The sequence below is a fragment of the Primulina tabacum genome, chromosome 18 (assembly GCF_025594145.1).
Source record: "Primulina tabacum isolate GXHZ01 chromosome 18, ASM2559414v2, whole genome shotgun sequence".
Taxonomy (NCBI): Eukaryota; Viridiplantae; Streptophyta; class Magnoliopsida; order Lamiales; family Gesneriaceae; genus Primulina; species Primulina tabacum.
Window position 1 is genome coordinate 31,616,516 of NC_134567.1, and position 18,453 is coordinate 31,634,968.

At 34.4% G+C, this 18,453-nt stretch overlaps 3 protein-coding genes across 5 annotated transcripts; all 3 read right to left on the minus strand.

The window, feature by feature from the left end:
* Nucleotides 1–3,796: 3,796 nt before the first annotated feature.
* Nucleotides 3,797–4,900, minus strand: LOC142532930 (uncharacterized). Its single transcript, XM_075639479.1, has 2 exons — nt 4,464–4,900; nt 3,797–4,204 (listed from the first exon to the last, which is right to left on the minus strand). The coding sequence occupies exons 1-2, from the start codon at nt 4,818–4,820 to the stop codon at nt 4,175–4,177; spliced, it is 387 nt and encodes a 128-aa protein (XP_075495594.1). The 5' UTR covers nt 4,821–4,900; the 3' UTR covers nt 3,797–4,174.
* Nucleotides 4,901–6,170: 1,270 nt separating this feature from the next.
* LOC142532649 (zinc finger CCCH domain-containing protein 6-like) lies at nt 6,171–10,761 on the minus strand. 3 transcript variants are annotated; one of them, XM_075638986.1, is made up of 4 exons: nt 10,404–10,761; nt 8,378–8,587; nt 7,667–7,766; nt 6,171–7,579 (listed from the first exon to the last, which is right to left on the minus strand). In XM_075638986.1, the coding sequence occupies exons 2-4, from the start codon at nt 8,388–8,390 to the stop codon at nt 6,421–6,423; spliced, it is 1,272 nt and encodes a 423-aa protein (XP_075495101.1). In that variant the 5' UTR covers nt 8,391–8,587; nt 10,404–10,761; the 3' UTR covers nt 6,171–6,420. The 3 variants fall into 3 exon arrangements, with proteins under 3 accessions (XP_075495101.1, XP_075495102.1, XP_075495100.1); XM_075638987.1 differs by having other exon boundaries at nt 9,233–10,761; XM_075638985.1 differs by having other exon boundaries at nt 7,667–7,791; nt 10,404–10,760.
* A 1,976-nt stretch (nt 10,762–12,737) lies between these two features.
* On the minus strand, nt 12,738–18,223 carry LOC142533654 (protein IQ-DOMAIN 32-like). Its single transcript, XM_075640494.1, is given in 7 exon segments — nt 12,738–13,110; nt 14,093–15,632; nt 15,634–15,783; nt 15,895–15,978; nt 16,462–16,680; nt 16,764–17,102; nt 18,064–18,223. Coding segments are annotated over 7 exon segments (2,436 nt in total). The 5' UTR covers nt 18,148–18,223; the 3' UTR covers nt 12,738–13,090.
* Between the last annotated feature and the right edge of the window lie 230 nt (nt 18,224–18,453).

An 18,453-nucleotide genomic window follows, 5' to 3' on the forward strand; every position in this document is an offset into this window, starting at 1 on the left:
CTAGCTGATTTATTTAATTTGCCATGAAAAATAAATCAATAAATTGCCAATAAAAACAAAGGGATCAGGTTAGGTATGGGTTAGCTCAAATAGAAAACTCAATTCCTCTATCCAGCTAGAGTGATAGAATCATATCATTTTTATAAAAATTGATTTTGCTTCTGTTACAAGTTTCATCAAACAAATTGTGAGGAGTATCATTAAATTTATCAAGCATGATTTTCATTAAAAACAAATAAATCCAAACACGCGTGATTATAATGTTTTTTTTAGTAATGTACTGCTGCCCAATGTTTCATGGAATTTGAAAGCTGCAGTCTCTGTCTGTATTAACCTTTTTTCCCCTCTTGCTAGCAATGACGAGTGATCAAAATGAAAGACAAACATAGCCAAACATAATTATTACCGATATGATATACAATGATACCCAAAATAGGCATACGGATTCGGCCCGTGTTCAAAATGAAGAAAGAAAATGCCTTTTTTGGTATCAAGTAATACACTTGCGTTAGAAGACAGAGAACCTGAAATAAGTATAAAATGAAGAAAGAAAATGTACATGTGTAGGGTTTGATGTATTTATGATAGGTAGAAATATAGAATGAATCTTGGGGAATAGTGGGACGAGGAACTGGCGAAGCTCCACAATTTCTTTAAGTCATCGACATGGAAACTTTCAATCTTTGCGGAAAAGGGCTTTGATTAGCATAAAAGAGGGATAAGATCTGGAGGGAATATATATAATTATAATTGTTTTAGGAACAAGTATCTTATGAAACGATCTCACGAATCTTTATATGTGAGATGGGTCAATCCTATCGATATTTACAATAAAAAGTAGGCAAAAACTTGTATGAGACGGTCTCACGGATTGTATTTGTGAGACAGATATCTTATTTGGGTCATACATAAAAAGTTATTATTTTTTATACTAAGAGTATTACTTTTTATTGTGAATATCGGTAGGGTTAACCCGTCTCAGAGATAAAGACCCGCGAGACCGTCTCAAAAGAGATCTACTCTAAAAAGTAATACTGATCTTAGTATAAAAAGTAATACTTTTTCATGGATGACCCAAATAAAAGATCTGTCTCACAAAATACGACCTGTAAGACGGTCTCACACAAGTTTTTGCCTTGTTTCATGGACCCTACAACCCACAAGTTCGATACAAATTTAGTCCGCTAGCATCATGTTTTTACATAGGATTCGACTTTGCCTTCGGTAAACACCAAACCCATAAATGTCTCGACATTTTTACAATTTCTATGCATCGCCTTTACTTGTTATTGTACCTTCAGAGGAAATTAGATTCGTACCTCAAAATTATTGGCGAATGAATTATTTCTGTTATAATTGGATGCAAACAAACTCGATTCATTGTTATGGAAAAATTGGTCCCAACTAGATAGTATGCCATTATCTTTCCCTGTATTACCTATAACAATAAGTATTAAAGATGCCCAAAAAAATTTGACGAATTCCATAATACGGGGGAATCATTAGGTAAGGACTTGATCAGATAATCTAACCTGTTTAGTTATAGTAATTCTTCAAGTACCTAATTAATTATTCAAAGCTAATTAACAAGATGTTAGTTTGACAATGGTAGAGTAACTAAATGGGACGATTAAGACATGCTAATTAACATAATTGATGACAGGTTAGACTTGTGTGATTGGATAATTTGACTTAAAACAACTACATTATTATTATTTTTTTTGTCAAATGAAACCCAATAGGATTGTTCTTGGATCCTGTCTGATGAATCGGACTGCCGATCAAATGGACGACTGTCTGAAAGATAATTTTGACTCGAAACAGTTGTTAGGTTTAATTGTTATTATTGACATGGAATTTCTCGCAAATGATTCATGCTTCAATTTTGTGCAACCAAGAAAAAGAAAGTGCGAAAATATCGCTCGTGTGTCATTGTTTGTGCGATACGGGAACAGTGATGGCAAAAAAAACACCGCATGATATAATTGTGTCGCGATTTTTTTAAAAAAAATTAAGAAGAAGAAGATGAAAAATTAGACATTCAGCTGGCATTGGAAAGGTACATCAATATCAAATATTATACAAATTAAATGGGGAAAAAAAAATAAATCATCGAAGTTTCGGTTGTTATTTTTCAACATTTGCATTGATTAGGCGAGACTTAAATCCAAAATCTGTCCTACAAAATCAATTGCCGACTTACCATAAAACCTTATGTAGAATCCATTGATGGGAATTTGTCTTATTTCTCATATTCTTCGTTACGATGAGTTAAAAATGGTCCATGAATTCTGGGATTTTCTATTTGTTTTGTTGCGAATGGATGTGTGTGTTTTTGCATGAAGAGATATGAGGGTTTTTGCACGCACGGTGTTGTGGTGTCACCTTCACATGTTGGAAAATGAGATGACCCTAATCATGTGTTGAGTGGTTCACATGTGCCAAGTTCCAACACAATCATGTGCCCACGTGAATTCAAGATCTGCCTCTGGGTCAGACCCAAAAGATGTCTTGCTAAGCCCACTTAAGTGTTGAGATATAGCTTTGGGCTGACCCATTTTTGGACACTATTCGAGCTAAGCCCATTTTTCTTGCCCGCTTGGCAACAAACTCATCTAACCAATTATCTGTGTATTCTTGCTTCGGACAGACATGTGATCCAGTTGATGGACGTTTGATCAATATATAAGAATTTGATTACTCATACTTTTGTGGTGCAGGCCACGTATTTAAACCATCCAGTGTTTGAAAGCCTATTGGCCCAAGCTGAGGAGGAGCGTGGGTTCGCTAATACTGGGCCTTTAGCCATTCCATGCGATGAGGCTATTTTTGAGGAAATTATCGGTTATTTGTCCGACAACACCAACACGGCACATTTGGAAAGCTTTGGCGATTTTGAAAGGGATTGTAAACCGGGCTTCCGAGGCAATTTTGAGTTTTGGGTTGAATCAAGGCCTCTTTTGCCTTGAGATTGATAAGTCCTTTTGCTGGTTTTAAAAAAATTTACTGCGAGATTGGTGACATTTGACCATACTTCGATCGAAATTCTTTCAGGTGGACATGAAACATTTGCTAACTGGGAAGATTCACCGGAGAAGATGATGATGGACATGATGTCGAATCCTCACGCAGTCAAGAGAGAAGAACGAGGAATAAATATCGAACCAGATAATGTTGTGAAAAATAATCATCCAACATTGTGTACACTTACATGAATATCAGATCGAGATACATAATAATACTTACAAGTACTCGTTTCGTTAGAAATTCAATGAATCATGAGCATATTTGTCTGTCTTGATGTATAGACCATGTAATGTTTGCAACTGTATGGTCTTCCCATTAAGGATCGCAAAAATGTAGGATATGAGAGTTGCTTTGAACTCATCGAGTGTTGCTTCTCTCATATTCAATGCAAGGAAAACCATTGATCTTGAAAATGCAAGATACGTTATTTGTTATATAACCTCGAATCTACGAACCTCATGTCTACAAACCTATCGAATATAGCTTGATAATGTGAGAAACAAATACTTGATAATGTGAGAAACAAATTTACTTTGGTCTCTTGGCACATATTTTTTCCAATTTACTGAAATAAATTTTAAAAGAACTAGGTTGATATATAGAGTTATCTTTAGTTCATGATACTACATTAAATTGTGTTGTTTAAACTCATTAAATTAAGTGTAATAAGGCCATTTGAAATCAACAAAATGAAAGAAAAATCACCCACGTATGTGCGTGCTTCAGTTGCTGGTATATATAATGACATGAGTTGTCTTGGTAACCAGAGTTGAAAGGTGAACAAGATTAACATCACATCAATCATAACATTCTTAATTGCTTTGGTCATCGGAACAAACTTCTGAATACAATGCATTAAGATCAATAAGCAAGAAAAAAAGAAAGAAAGAATCCATGTGAAATATGAATACTCCAACCAGATAATATTAGTTTGAAAATAGGTACCAAATGACCAAATGAAGATCAAATTGTAATACTCCAGTAATCTGCCTATGATAGGTAAGGAAAAAATGAAAGCTTTATTAAGTAGATAGTAAGTTCAAACTCAGAGGAGTAAAACCTTGAAATTGCATCTCTTTATGCATCCTCTGAATCTCTTGCTAATTGAGTAGTCGATTGAAAGTCCAGAAAATTAATGCTGAATGGGTTATTGCTGCTTCTCTTCTGCTTTTCTTGGCTGCAAATTCGGAAAAAGAAACAAGAAAAGAGATTAATTTTCCACGGCCATGTCACACTTATCATAAAATTATTGATTTGTGCTAAAAAAAAAAGGCCAAAAATAAATGAATTTTATCCAAGAAAGGGTCGCACACCACGTGCTCACCAAATTGTCCATCAAAATGGTATCAACCACAACCTATTTCCGATCCCGCTCCAAACCACGGCAAATAATCTAATAAACAAAAATCAGTACACAAGAACAAGTATCCCATCACCTTAATTCCAGTAAACGGTTGACTGATCTCTTCTTCGGGGATAACGACGGGCCATTTTTCACCGGCTTCACGAAACATCTGCTCAGTCTCGAGAAACTGGCCCTTCTCGAGAATCAGGTTGCGGATTTTTTGCGCAGGAGTGGAGGTAGCTTCGAAGGTCTCCTCGACGCCGTTGATGAAAGTTACTGTAATCTTGGGCGGGAAATCGTCGGTTCGGCGCTTGACCTGGACCTGGCAACTTGGGTTCGATTCTTTGGCCTTGCGAGCGTTGCACTGAGCTAAAAACTCCATGCACGATGCTATGCGTGGGTCCAGTGCGTTAAACTCGATCCTCACCTTCGACAAAAATTTCAACATCTTCTTCCCTCTCCAAAGGTTCAGCAAGGAGAAGCGTACAGGGGTCACCGAGCGGAGAACATTTGTTTGGGTTTTTTAATTAAATAAAACGTTTAATTATATATACTTTCCCAGAAATTTATATATATATAAAAAAATTCAACTAATTTCGAAAATTACGTGTGCATCTTTTTAAATTTGTATCAAATTTAAATGACATCCATTTATCTAAAAATATACATATACACACCCATAATATTTTTTTAAATCTTATCTACCTTACAATACCACTCCGAACATTAAAGAACACGAACATTTAAAAATTATATTATTAAAAAATACAAAAAAATTAATATAAAAATAAAATTAAACCAAAATGAAATTTTTTATTTGGTTGAGAATGTTAAGTTACAAAATAGTATGTTTTAAATAATGTATTTTAAAACTAAAATCATACAACAAAGCCAAAAAATATTTATGATTTGAATTTTTAATTTGTTGTTTGCTTTTATTTTAATTTTTTATTGACTTTTTACTTAAATATATTAAAAATAAAACTATTTCTTGAATACTTATTTAATGAGAAATTGAAAGATTGACATATATTTCATGTGAGGTATAAGATATATGTAATTTTAAAGTTAAAAGAGTGTAAATATAAGATTGATATAAATCTGCAGGTATATGTAATTTTCATAGCTAGAGAAGGAATGAAGGACGGGGGTTGAAACCCCAACTCCTTAGATTTATCATTTTTTTTATATATTTTGATAAATATATTTGTTTTTTATTATTTAAATAAATAAAAATAATAGTATTAATAATGTTACAAATTTTAAAATTAACCACTATAATAATATTATCAAAATTATATTTGTTTTTTATTATTTAAATAAATAAAAATAATAGTATTAATAATGTTAAAAATTTTAAAATTAACCACTATAATAATATTATCAAAATTAAATATGAAAGAATTTTGTTAAACCTAAATAATCAATAAAATATTGAAAATATTATAATTATATGATAAAAAAAACTAATAAATTTGAATGTAAAAATATCGAATTTTATTTAGAAACTGGATTTATTCATTTTAATATGTATTGATAAACATAATCAAAATTTGAGTAAATAAAAATTGATTTTTTGAAAATGTGCACCACGTTTTCACTAGAAACTTGAATATAAAGTCTAAATTATTCAAATTTCAATTTTTTTTATATCATATTTTAATTAAATAAATAAAAATTTCAGCACAAGTTTAAATAAACCGATATTTAATTACTTCTACTCGTTTACTGTGGATGTGTACAATTTTTCAAAAAAAAAAAATAAATAAGAAAGAAAGCAAGAGAGAGAATACAACGATAAAGAATATACAAAACCAATAAATTTTAGTACTTCACAAAGAACATTTCTCATGATGTGCAAAACCAAATGAGTCAGTAACCCCAGCTTAAATTATACAAAAGGTAGCACAATGTTTCCCTACTTGGACTAAACAAAAATAAATAAATTCATACACATGAATTAATTCTATTGCAAAGAAGATGAAAAAATGGACATGAAAATAAACCATCACTCGATAGATTCATGAAGATGGATGCATATTGAATGCTCAAGTACCAGTAATCTCTCTGTCAATTTTAACCCTCTTGGCAGTTTGAACCTCCGGAATACCACCAATCCTTTGTTGGGACGACACATCGTGCTGATATGGGAAATTAGCTCCATTCCTGCAACCCCTTGCGCTGTTAAAAAAGATGCAAGGCTTCATTATCTTTTGTTTCGAGTCTTTTAATTTTGCCACATGTATCGGCTCTTGACTTGTTCCCAGTGGTTGGTTGCTTTGATTTGCGAATTGAGGCAAACTTTCCCGTCTTTCTTCTCCATGTTGCTGAATGAGGCTCTTGTAATAACTAGCGTCCTTCACCAATGGAACTCCCGGTGAAGGTGCTGACATTATTACATCAGGTAAAGAAGGCCGTACATTCCTGATCGAGGGGCAAAAAGGTATACTTGCTGTAGCCATTGAAGGGGAGAAGATTTCTGGTCTTGAAAGGTGAGTACTTGCTGTAGCCATTGAAGGGGATCTGATTTCTGGTCTTGAAAGGTGAGTAGAAAGTGGTTCTCTTCTGTCGGTGGCAAAATTGACATAATCAAATGAATTCTTGGGTGGAGACCTTAAATTGGGTGTGTACTGTGTACTGGTAGATGGCGTATTATGCACTCCAATGGACGGCACATTCTGCAGGCTGTATGATGGCAAATTAGATGTATGAAATGATGGCATAAGTTGTGTACTGGATGTTGTACCAGGTTGTCCACCGATGATTGGCTGACCCTGAAACTTGGAGGAAGGCATGTTAGGCATTCCAGATGATGGCGTATTCTGCGAACTGGAATATGTAGCATGGTTTGTCAAGAGTTGCTCGACCGTTTTTGGATTGCTGAGAATTTTCAGAAGTAACTCCCGATCGATCAGATTATGCTGATCTCCATTTGATAAGATTGAAGTCAAGGCAGCCTGTGCAGCAGAGACGACATCGGGCTCGACATCTGTAGATAAAATTCCATTTGTGGCACTGCCATGAGATGAAATTGACGAATGGGAAATGTGCTGGGGATGTGAACTTGTCAAGTTGGTGGTGGTGGCCTCAGAGGTAAATGTTGTGTTATCCAATGCAGCCTCCTCTTCTTCAATTGGTGTGATAGGAACCACAGGAGTGTTTTGATCACTGACAATTGAGTCTTCAGCACACATTAATGCGGAAGGGCTGATGAAAGATAGAAGCTTAATGATTCATGCACAAAACAAAGGAACATGGAAGCATGAAAGATCAATTACCGACTAATTACCGTACTTTGGAGGAATAGCTGACAGGCGTGGATATACGGCTTCTAGAACTCTCATTTCTCGTTGATTCTGTGCTTCAATTTCTGTGCTCTCTTCCCCTGCAACCACTGCCCATTCACTATTCACTTCAAACTGCGAAGAATAGAAATGTGAGATTCAGAAGAATACAATACTTCCACATCCCTGGCACATATGAGCACTACTCACATGCAAAAGCTCAACTTTTCCAGTGACCATCGACAATGAAAGAACACAAGTGCGATTTACTTAATCTCTCTATCCTCAACGCTACTCACTTGACGAGAGGGTTGATAGTTGTATTGACAAATCAAGGCTTAGGAAGTCAACTATGTTCTTATTATGACACTGTAAACACAAAATATACACTTTGAATCCAAACTCAACTCTGAAATCACAACACATTGAAGATTTAGGATTGAAATCCGGAGTAATAAGTACAATATATTCCACAAGCCAACACCATATCACCATACATAAGTCGGTACTTGGTAGTGTGAAATTATACAGGAAATCACATGGAGAATTTGATATTCTCTTAAAGATGATCCTAAGTTAGAGAATCCCAGCTTCACCCCTGCCAAGTCAAATTTATAACAGAACAAATAGCTCTTGAGGAACATGAAAATGAGTATCTACATCCTTAAAGATAATGGTTCAGCAAATATATGGAGAAAGAAGACAAAAATGGTAGACTTACTCTTGGAGGCCATCTCCACGTAACTAGGGGTGCTTGAGACAGATTAAATCTCCAAAGATTTGCATGCTGGATACCTTCAAAGCCTGGAGGTAAATTGTAATCAGTTCCTGTATCCCCAGACTGGTCTGGCCACTGTGTCTTTGCCTGGAGGTGATCTTGTGTTCCCAATCCCACTTGTGAGGGAGATTCTTCGGACAAAAACAACCTTACCTACCAAAAGTACGGCACAAGTATATTACATAGCAATTCAGGGTGAGAATTAGTAAATCTGTAACTCAACTAACTACTATAATGGACAAAGTTATTTAACAGGACTTGATTGAAATTTTTTTCCTGTGAACGCCTAGGGTATTTGTACATTTTTTCTTTTATCAGTGTATTCATTTCACTGGTGGAAAAAAACAATGAAAAGCTCAATAATAAAAAAATTGGATGCAAACTCTACAGGCTACATCAACAATGAGAAGATAGAGTAGAAACTACTAGTTTTACCAGAGAAAACAACTGTAGACCTACAATAAGCACACAAAGTTGCATCTGATACAACGACCAAGGGCAAATATGAATGTTCCAACAAAGTGGACAACAAAACAAATCACGTCATTGAAAGTCCAATTGAGTCTAAGCTCCAATCTGGAACACACTTTCCGCACCTTCCCACACACATAGAACCAACGACACAGAATTTCATACATAATTGACGGAAGACAACACAAAATATCACAAACTAATGCATGAGAATGGCACATTCGCTAGGAAATGCATATGAAGTAAGGATCCAAGAAACTATAAAGACTACACATCACAGTGATATCACAAGTGAAAGAAAGATCTCCCTCTCTCTTAGAGATGCACAATTATCGTCTATGTCACTAGCCACGCATGAGATGCTGGAGCGAGACACCAATTTGACTCCAACTAAATTTGAGCCGGGGAATCGATACTGCTTTTTCCAGGATGAAATGATTGGAAATTGCAAATGTCGCATAAATCCAGAATACAGCAACGAACGAAACAGCCAAAAGGAAAGAACTCTCAAAGGCAATCGTGAATCGAGTGGATGTGAGTATAGGAACATAGGAGGCTAAATTGATAATATTTTTACTATACATCTCTCATAGAGAAGTGCGTTACATTATCTCTTTCATTGTCCGAAAAGTTTAATGTAAAATTTATAGCTGATTATTCATTCGTAAACCAATACTTATTATAATGTTTCAACGAAAACAAGACAGCAATTAGCCATTAATATACCTGCTGTGCCCCCCAAGAACTGAACTCAATCAATACATGTACTAACCAGCACAATTTATTAGTGCATTTCTTTCATTTGTCAACCTCAAAATTTGATATAAAAAGCTAAACAAGGCATAACAATCTGGAGTCGGTATGAAACAGCCAACCAACCTTCCTAGATACTTGAAATTAGTTTGTTAATCTTGTATCCAAAATTGGCAGTAACAAAATGCCGTCTTTTTAATAAGTAGCTCAGAAGAGTTTTTTGTCATCCCAACTTTTTTCGACTCATATTTGATGTACTAAAATTTTAAGAACGATATTGCAATAATTAGCTACACTGAATCCTATATATTAACATCACGTAATCATTAACAAACATTTAAGGAAATAAATGTACTTGTCTCAATACTTGATAATGAATCGATGATGAATGGATCTGTACATTTCATTTTCAGGCCATTTCAGCAAGAATGTCCCCTTTATTTCCAAAATTTCGTTCAGTTCAGATACGAATTGAAATGAAATTTAATCCATTTACTTCTCTTTAACAATGTCCCAATCAAATAATTAAGCAAATTGTTGAAATTAACATTTTATCCAATTAATGTCTTCACGGAACAACAGAATATACAGACTGTCTATAATTATTTTCGATCAACCTTTAATTAGATTTTTAAAGTTTCAGAAACGTCAATCCTTACCCCTTTTTGGATAAAAATACCATAAAATTTAGTTAAAACAATCATTCAGCAAGACGAAGTAACTGAAAAATCTTCACAAGATTTACCTGACAAAGATTAACATCTGAAGCCCAAGAGACCCTTTTCGATTTCTGCGATCCTCCCATTTTTTTTCACAAATAAATTAATTGGATTTGAAATATATATAGATGTCTTATAAAAATTCGATCGCTTTTTGCAATCAAAACCCAACTTCCGATTTAGCAATCACTTATACAACACAGATTTACGATTAAATTTAATCGATTGCTTTTCAATTTTGTGCAACTATACATTGACACAGAAATACAAAGAAGAGAAACAGAGACGACGGGGAGAGTGAAAATACAAATAAACCCTAGATCCTCTAATCTACTTTTTCTCCTTTTTGGCATTTTGCCGTCATTTTATCACGCTATCGTCCTTGCGTGTCGTTTATATAATTGTAATTTGTTTGTAAGACACGCTCCAGTAGGGCGCGTGGTAACCTGGGGAAAAACTTCTTTTGAATTTTTTTTTCCTTTTATTGTAACTTGAAACGGATGCACATGTTTGGTTGGTTCGATGAATGATAAATGATATAATTAAAGACATGCAGGATAAGAAAATTGAATTTCATACTTCCCATGAAACGTACATTCATTATTTTTTATTAATTTGACCTATATAAAATAATTTAAATTTTGTAAGATTTCATCATGAATATTTGATATTTTTCAAGATGAAAAAAAAAACTTTAGAATAAAAATATTTTCTTTAAATAGCAGTACTATGACCATGTTAGCTTATAACCAAAAAATATTTATGATTAAAAATAACTGAGAGTTGTTTACAAATGTGTTCGAGTTGATAGAGTAAAGAACAGTTAGTCAATGATTAGGAGTTTGATTCTCTCCTACTAACACAACAAGCTTATTACATATATTTTTCAGTCTAATTTACCTCCATGTTTTAAGATCGTACCGACCGAAAGCTAGTAAATGACCACTTTTTCGGTCCAGATCACACTTAAAAACAGTTCAACGATCAAACCAGTAACAATCAATAAAAATAGTCGAGAACTGATCAAACCAGTTCACTATTTTTTAATTTTTTAATTTTTTTTAAAATTTAATTGTTTCTCATATTTAAAATCTTAAATTTTATTTTGGATATATATATATATATATTTCAAAATTTAAAATCTAAACAACAATATACATATAATCAAAATATAAGATGTAATTACATATATATATTTTAAAAAATTACAAATAAAATAAGTCTTAATATTATTAAAATAATATTTTTAATAAAATTCAAATTTAAAATCTAAGCAACAATATACATATAATCAAAATATAAGATGTAATTACATATATATTTTAAATAAAAAATACAAATAAAATAAGTCTTAATATTATTAAAATAATATTTTTAATAAAATTCAAATAATCATATATATATATATTGTTATTTATATAAAAATATAAATTTTTTAAAATTTAAAATATATTATTTATTATATTATATTATTATTTTATATAATATAATATAATATTATTATGATCCGAATGTCCTGTTGAACAGTTATTTTAAGATAGATCGATTCAACCATATGTTTAATTATCAAAAACTTTATTTACCTGACTAGCGTAGTTTAAAACTATTATGTTAATCCGATGATTTACGTAGTGCACACAAAAAAATAACGATTGTGGATTTTACATTATAAAATAATAAGAGTAAGTCTCTTGTGAGACGTGTCAATCTTATCGATATCCACAATAAAAAGTAATACTCCTAGTATAAAAAGTAATATTTTTTCATGGATGACCCAAATAAGAGATCTGTCTCACAAAATACGATCGTGAGACCGTCTTACACAAGTTTTTACTAAATAATAATAATAATAGATAAATAAATAAAAATTGAGAGCTCTGAAGTAGTATAATTTGACGGAGAATCGTATAAAATAAAGTATGATTTTAAAAAAAAATAAATATAAATATTTTTATATCTAAGCATAACAACTAATTTTTTCTTTAAAATATACCGTACAAAATTTTTCTTCAATGTCTACCGTTACTTGATATCATTAATCAAATTCCGATTTTTAATTAATAATCTATCTATATTTTTTCGAAAACATACTTAAAACTTTTTCGACCAAATTAGTTGATGAAATTATTATTTCTTTTCATTTTTCGTTTAATATCAGTAGATATTAATCGCATGTCTACAAGCGAAACAAACATATTTGTTTTACTTGGAAAATAGAAGACAGCATGTAAGACCTATGAAAATAAAAAGATCGCAAGTTATTGTTAAATAATTGAAGTTCATTTCTAGAGATATGTAAACCAAATCTGCAGAATCATGTAAGCATCCTGCGCCGGTATAATTAATATACTGTAACAAAGTTAAACATAATTCTGTTTTGGCGATATTTCATGTATATTTCAACTTTTAAGTCAATACAAGATATCTAAAAGCCATTAGCGATCGGCGGCCAAACACAAGTTAACATACAATCAAGCTCTTGGGAGAAACAAGCCACTCTCAGACAGATACAAAGGACAAAAAATTTAAAAAAACAAATAACAATATCGTAAGTGGTGAGTAGTAAATTACATGCCCTCTCTGAAGCTCTATATATCTCCAACCGGGAAAAGAAAAAGAAAATAATATGATATCAATGCATCATCTTTCCTCCATCAAGAAGCCACTGCGCGTAATACCATCTCAGATTTACACGGTGTACCCGAGATTCAGACTACCTCCTCCATTTGCGGTCTGAAACGATTAGGACGAGCAGTAAGCAGATAGGGTGGACACCAAAAGAAGTAAATTTTGGATGCCAACAGATCAATGTTACTAATCATCAATACAACGATCTTGGATGCTTAAGACTTTAATTTCAATAGGGGCGAGATGCAACGAAGAATAAAATTCAGTAGGCGAAGAATAAATCTATGGCCGCACTATAACCAACTCCAGCTCTACACAAGAACCTCAAAATTTAGTTACCCGGAGTAACAATTAGGAAACAATTGCGCAGTATTGAGCGGTGCGCTCCGCAGTGGACATACAACGCAGTCTGCGTGGCTCAAGAAGACGACCACAGTAAATGAAGGTGATAGTGTTCACAATCTAAATGATATTTATGATCATGGTGCAACTCACTGCCTTTGAGGCTTACAGACATGGATGAACATTAATATTTACACATTTGATTCCCAGTAAATTAACGGAGAGGTAAAGTTTGGTTATCTAAGGTGGATCATCGATTCATGTAGACAACACATATAGGTAATTTATGTAAACGTGATGGTAATTATGATGGATTGAAATGCACCCAAGATGGGCCTCATTTTAATCTAAATTTCACATCCATTCTCAAATCCCTATAGTAACAAACAAAAGAGTTTAAACTGAAATCAAATAATTTGAAATTCCCTTATGTGAAAAGCATCCAAATTACTACATTGAAATCCTGTGTCAATGTGACTCAATATAAATGCACCTCCCTCACTTTGCAATTTGAATAAAATATTTTGATTGAATGAAAGTGTTTCATGTAAGGATTTCAAATGACACTAAAGTTGGATGCATATAATGATATAAAATCCATTACGTTGTTAATGCAAGAAAATAAATGGAGGAATAGATTTGATATCTACCCAAATCAAAATCATCTAAACAAATAAAATGGATTAAAATAATTTCTTATCCTTCAACACAAGGTCGCTTAGTCACAAGAAAATTTAGACGATACCTTGAGGAGAATGAGTTCCATTTCCCTTAGCATTCTGCTGTGCCTGAGACAAAGAACGCTGAATACGAGGAGATCCTTGCCTTCCATTTGAACCAGGTAGAGATTCTCTCTTTTTTATGTAGATATCCTTCTCATGCACGTCAGGACTAGATCGTGGAGAGCCACTTGATATAGCTTTGGCTCTTGCAGATTCAGTTGCTTGCATGTAGCTTGGGAGAGAGATACTGCTACTACTATCTCTTGGTTCTTGATCTGCATTATCGGGTTTTGCCGAACCAAAAGAGTTTCGCCTTTTTACAGATTTGTGCTCCTTCGGTAACTGCTCCATGCTACTTCTTGAAGACGCATCCTGATTGGAGTTCAGAAGGGATTTTTTATCAGCTGACGAGGACATATTTTTGCGACTTGACTCACTTTTTTCACCTCTTTTTTTCTTCGTTCTTGAAGAAACCAAGGGAGAAGGTGTTGCTTGAGATTCAGTGACAGTTGTATGGCTTCTTGGAGATACTTTGGGGGATTGCTTGTGTACCAGGGGGCTTGCTTCAGATCCCAGCTCCAGCTGCAGGTCACTTGGATCTGGTTCTGGTTTCTTGTTTACTGGTAGTGAGTCTGTGAGAAGCACGGAAATATCACATTCAACAATAGCTGGGTTACCACTATCATCCCTAGGCAAATGATTCATATTTTTGTGTGATTGATCAGGTCCTAGGATGCTGGATGTCCCATCGATGTCAAGAACAAAATTTTCTCCACTTGTAGAATGGTCAGACTCATCAGCATTTTTTGGGTTCTGTTCAATGTAATTGACTCCAACCTCTGACCTATCAGGCGAATCGAGGGTCGATGAAATAGAAAGTTCAGTCCCACATTCAGAGCCACCTATTTGAACAGCTGGAGCATTGGAAATTGGATTTTCTGATGATTCAATCTCCTGAGACCTAAATGGTTGTTGATCAGTAGAAGTAGAAACCTTTTTTAGGTCGGACTCGATACCATGATCTGGGTTGAATGAGGCCTCTAGCTTAGCATTATTGGCAGCTGAACTCAGTTCTTCAAATTTTGACTGGGCAGCAAGAAAAGCAGGGTTACTTGCCTTCCTTGATAATTTCTGAGTCTCAAATTCAGGTTGCTCAGAGGCCAAATTTTTCACATCTGGCAAGTCAATTTCATACACTGTTTCCTCCTTATCAGGGAGAGATATTGCTTCCACCTCCAAATTCAAGCCTGTTTCTTTTATCTCATCCGAAGCAGGTACTGATTTTGTTTCAGCCTCCAAACTTCTTGTATCTGTTTCTGTTACAGCATGTGTCAAATCTGATTTGTCAATATTCTGTAGGTCAGGATGACTGGAGGAAGGCGAGATTGATTTGCACACTTGGAGATCTACGTGGCCTTTCTCGCAACTGATTAAATTGTCGTCATTTACAGACGCTTCGACTAATGATATCACCACCCCAGATACGTTTGTTTGCTCGGGATAGTAATCAGATGGAACTACAGAGTCCACTTTTCCTTCAGAGTTTTCAAGGTTATTCTTCTCGTAGCAGCTCTGCGGCTGATCCAGATTCCAGTACCTCGGCATTGCTCATCGAAACTGACATCCATCTTTCCAGCCATTTCCAGGCGGAGTCTGATCTTGAGGGGTCACACTTGATGTTGATAGATTTAGACTTAGGTGTTGATTCCATCAGCTAACATTAAAATCCGGAACACACATCAGGGTCCATATACATAAATGTCTGTAGCATAGATGGGAAAAAAAAATCCAAAATATAGAAGGGTGTCCGTGTTCATTTAAATACCTGACGGGCAAATCCATTGCTAAGTAGTTTCTCGATGGAAACGTAAGTGTGTGAAACATTTGATTTTGCTTCTCTTTCGCTCCTCTGAAATTAAGAGAACGTAGCACTATCAAAAAAATTATGGATAATTTAGCTGTATCTTCCAAGGAAAAAAAGAAGAAAGGGACATTAAATGACACTTATTTGGTTCTCCTTCAGCTGTGTATCAGAAAATATGACTCAATTCCACAGGAAACATGAATCTAGTTTGATAGAGAGGGTGGTGAGACTTAAATTCTTGACACAAATCTTATCTCTGAAAATTTAGAATTTAATTTAAAAGACAATTTGCATCACTATAAACAATTGAACTCTCATGATACAAAATCAATACACTTGCTCATCTGCCTTGGGACATGCAGAATATCACTGAGTCACTGCACAATCACCGCAACTTAAAATTAGGGGTTTACAGGCATTTAGGATTGTCAGAAGTAACAACGTGAAACCAAAGAACAAAATACTATTGCGGCAGAGGTTTTTTGAAAGTGATACTGACAAAATAAAAAACAAATTATGTGTCACTACCGGATTGGGATTATCCTTTCCTCCGCTTGCATTTTGCTTCTCAAAATCACCTGATTCTTCAACAAGTAGGCGAGCATGGCGAGCTCGAACAAGAGCTTGCATTTTGACAATTGCCTGAACACACCTAAGAGTTCCCACAGCATACCTTCGAACTAAATGTCCCCGTATAGCTGCTTGCAATTTTATAATGTTCTTCTGCTTTGATAGCAGTCTTTGAGCCTAGCAAGTGATAACAAGAATAGGATATAATATTGCCCAACAGACTTGAGAGATAAGAATTATAACACTGTAAGTAGGCACACCAGAGATCGCCTGATAACAGCCTGGATTACAATTACACTGGACTCATCATAGGTTGTATCAGCACTAGAGTCAGAGTCATCCAGGTTATCAGGTATGGTGTCTGAATACTTTATGTTTGGTTGAGCAGACAACTCAGTCTTCTCTTCTTTCCTTTGAATTGCAGAGGACTTCTCTGGAATAATCAAGTTAGACTGCACAAGGAAGTTGACATCTGTAGATTCTGGACTTTCCTTTTTCACAGATGAAGGAGCTTCTGAGATGATGGTGTTACTCAATACTTGATGTCTAGCAGATCTCTTTCGAAAACTCCACCCACGCCTCTCATTTGAACTATTGCTCTGAAATATTCAGAAGTTTGTAACCACTGTCTCATTTAGAAAGTGAAAAACAAAAATGAACATGTACCAGCTAACCAAATTTAAAAAATACATATGAAAAGAAGCAAATAGCTTACACTCAACAACCGTAATTTTTTTTCTCACCAAAATTTACATAAAAGATAAACCCAGTTTGTTAAAACAATTACGCTATTCAATAACAAAAATATTCATTATTGACTAAAATATCATCGAGACACACTTAGGCGGCCACGGGTCCTTGTTCCAGCAGCAACAGCCAGCATTTTCTACACAACTGAGATTCACGTTTGGATCAAAATATTTGAGTAGATTTGATCCAAATGCAACCTTAAATTCAAGTGGGACGAGGTGTGATTAATAGAAGAAGAATTACACGAAGCATTCAATTTTTCGAAATAACCAACAAGAGTTTCCACATTGTAAAGACGCATGTCCGATCATATGCAGTCACAATTTCACCTCTAAAAAAAAGACATCAGTGACCATAATATCATCGACCATCACGTGTACACAAAAAAAAACAAATCAAACCAAAAACTCGTCAATTCCGGTAATGCAAATCGTTACTCGATGTTTCAATCGACTATAATAACAAGCAGACTAATTGAGCTAGCGCAATCCGTTCACATCGTTGAATAATACCAAAATCAAAGTCTAGTTCAGGAAAAACATCTAAAAGCCAGTTTCACAGATCCTAGTACCCTACCATAGATTCGAGCATCGAACAGTCAACCGATCAAGCAGAGAAGCCTTCTCCACATAGAATACAAACCAAAAAAGGCATCGAATCAAGTCAAAACAAATCCAAGAAAATGTAACTAACCGGACGAACAAATAACTTCAAGAGCAAAAACGAACTCGAAAACTCAAATTATAAACATAAAAACACTAAGATTCTACAAAAACAGCAGATTCAAACAACATATGAACAGATACACACTTCCGGTGCTTGGAAATCCTCGTGATCGACTGAATCACTTCCGCAGGCAATTATCTTAAAGCATGCTCCACTTGATTTCACCATTATCGCTCAAAGAACTTCAAAGAACCACTCTCTCTCTCTCTCTCTCTCTCTCTCTCTCTCTCTCTCTAATTTTGATTTTCTATCTTTCACAGTGAAACATATGTAGTACTTTATCAGACGTTTATTTTGGAAATTGAACCGGATAAATAATAATATACTAATTATAATAAATAAATAAAGTGAAGGTATGCGGACGTCAATTTCTATCCTTAAATCTGGTATATTCGAGGATTTGGATTCCGTGTTAAGGTGCAGGAGGCGGGGGAGTTCCGTTTCCTTTTCTAAAAGAGGTTCTTCCTTCTTTTT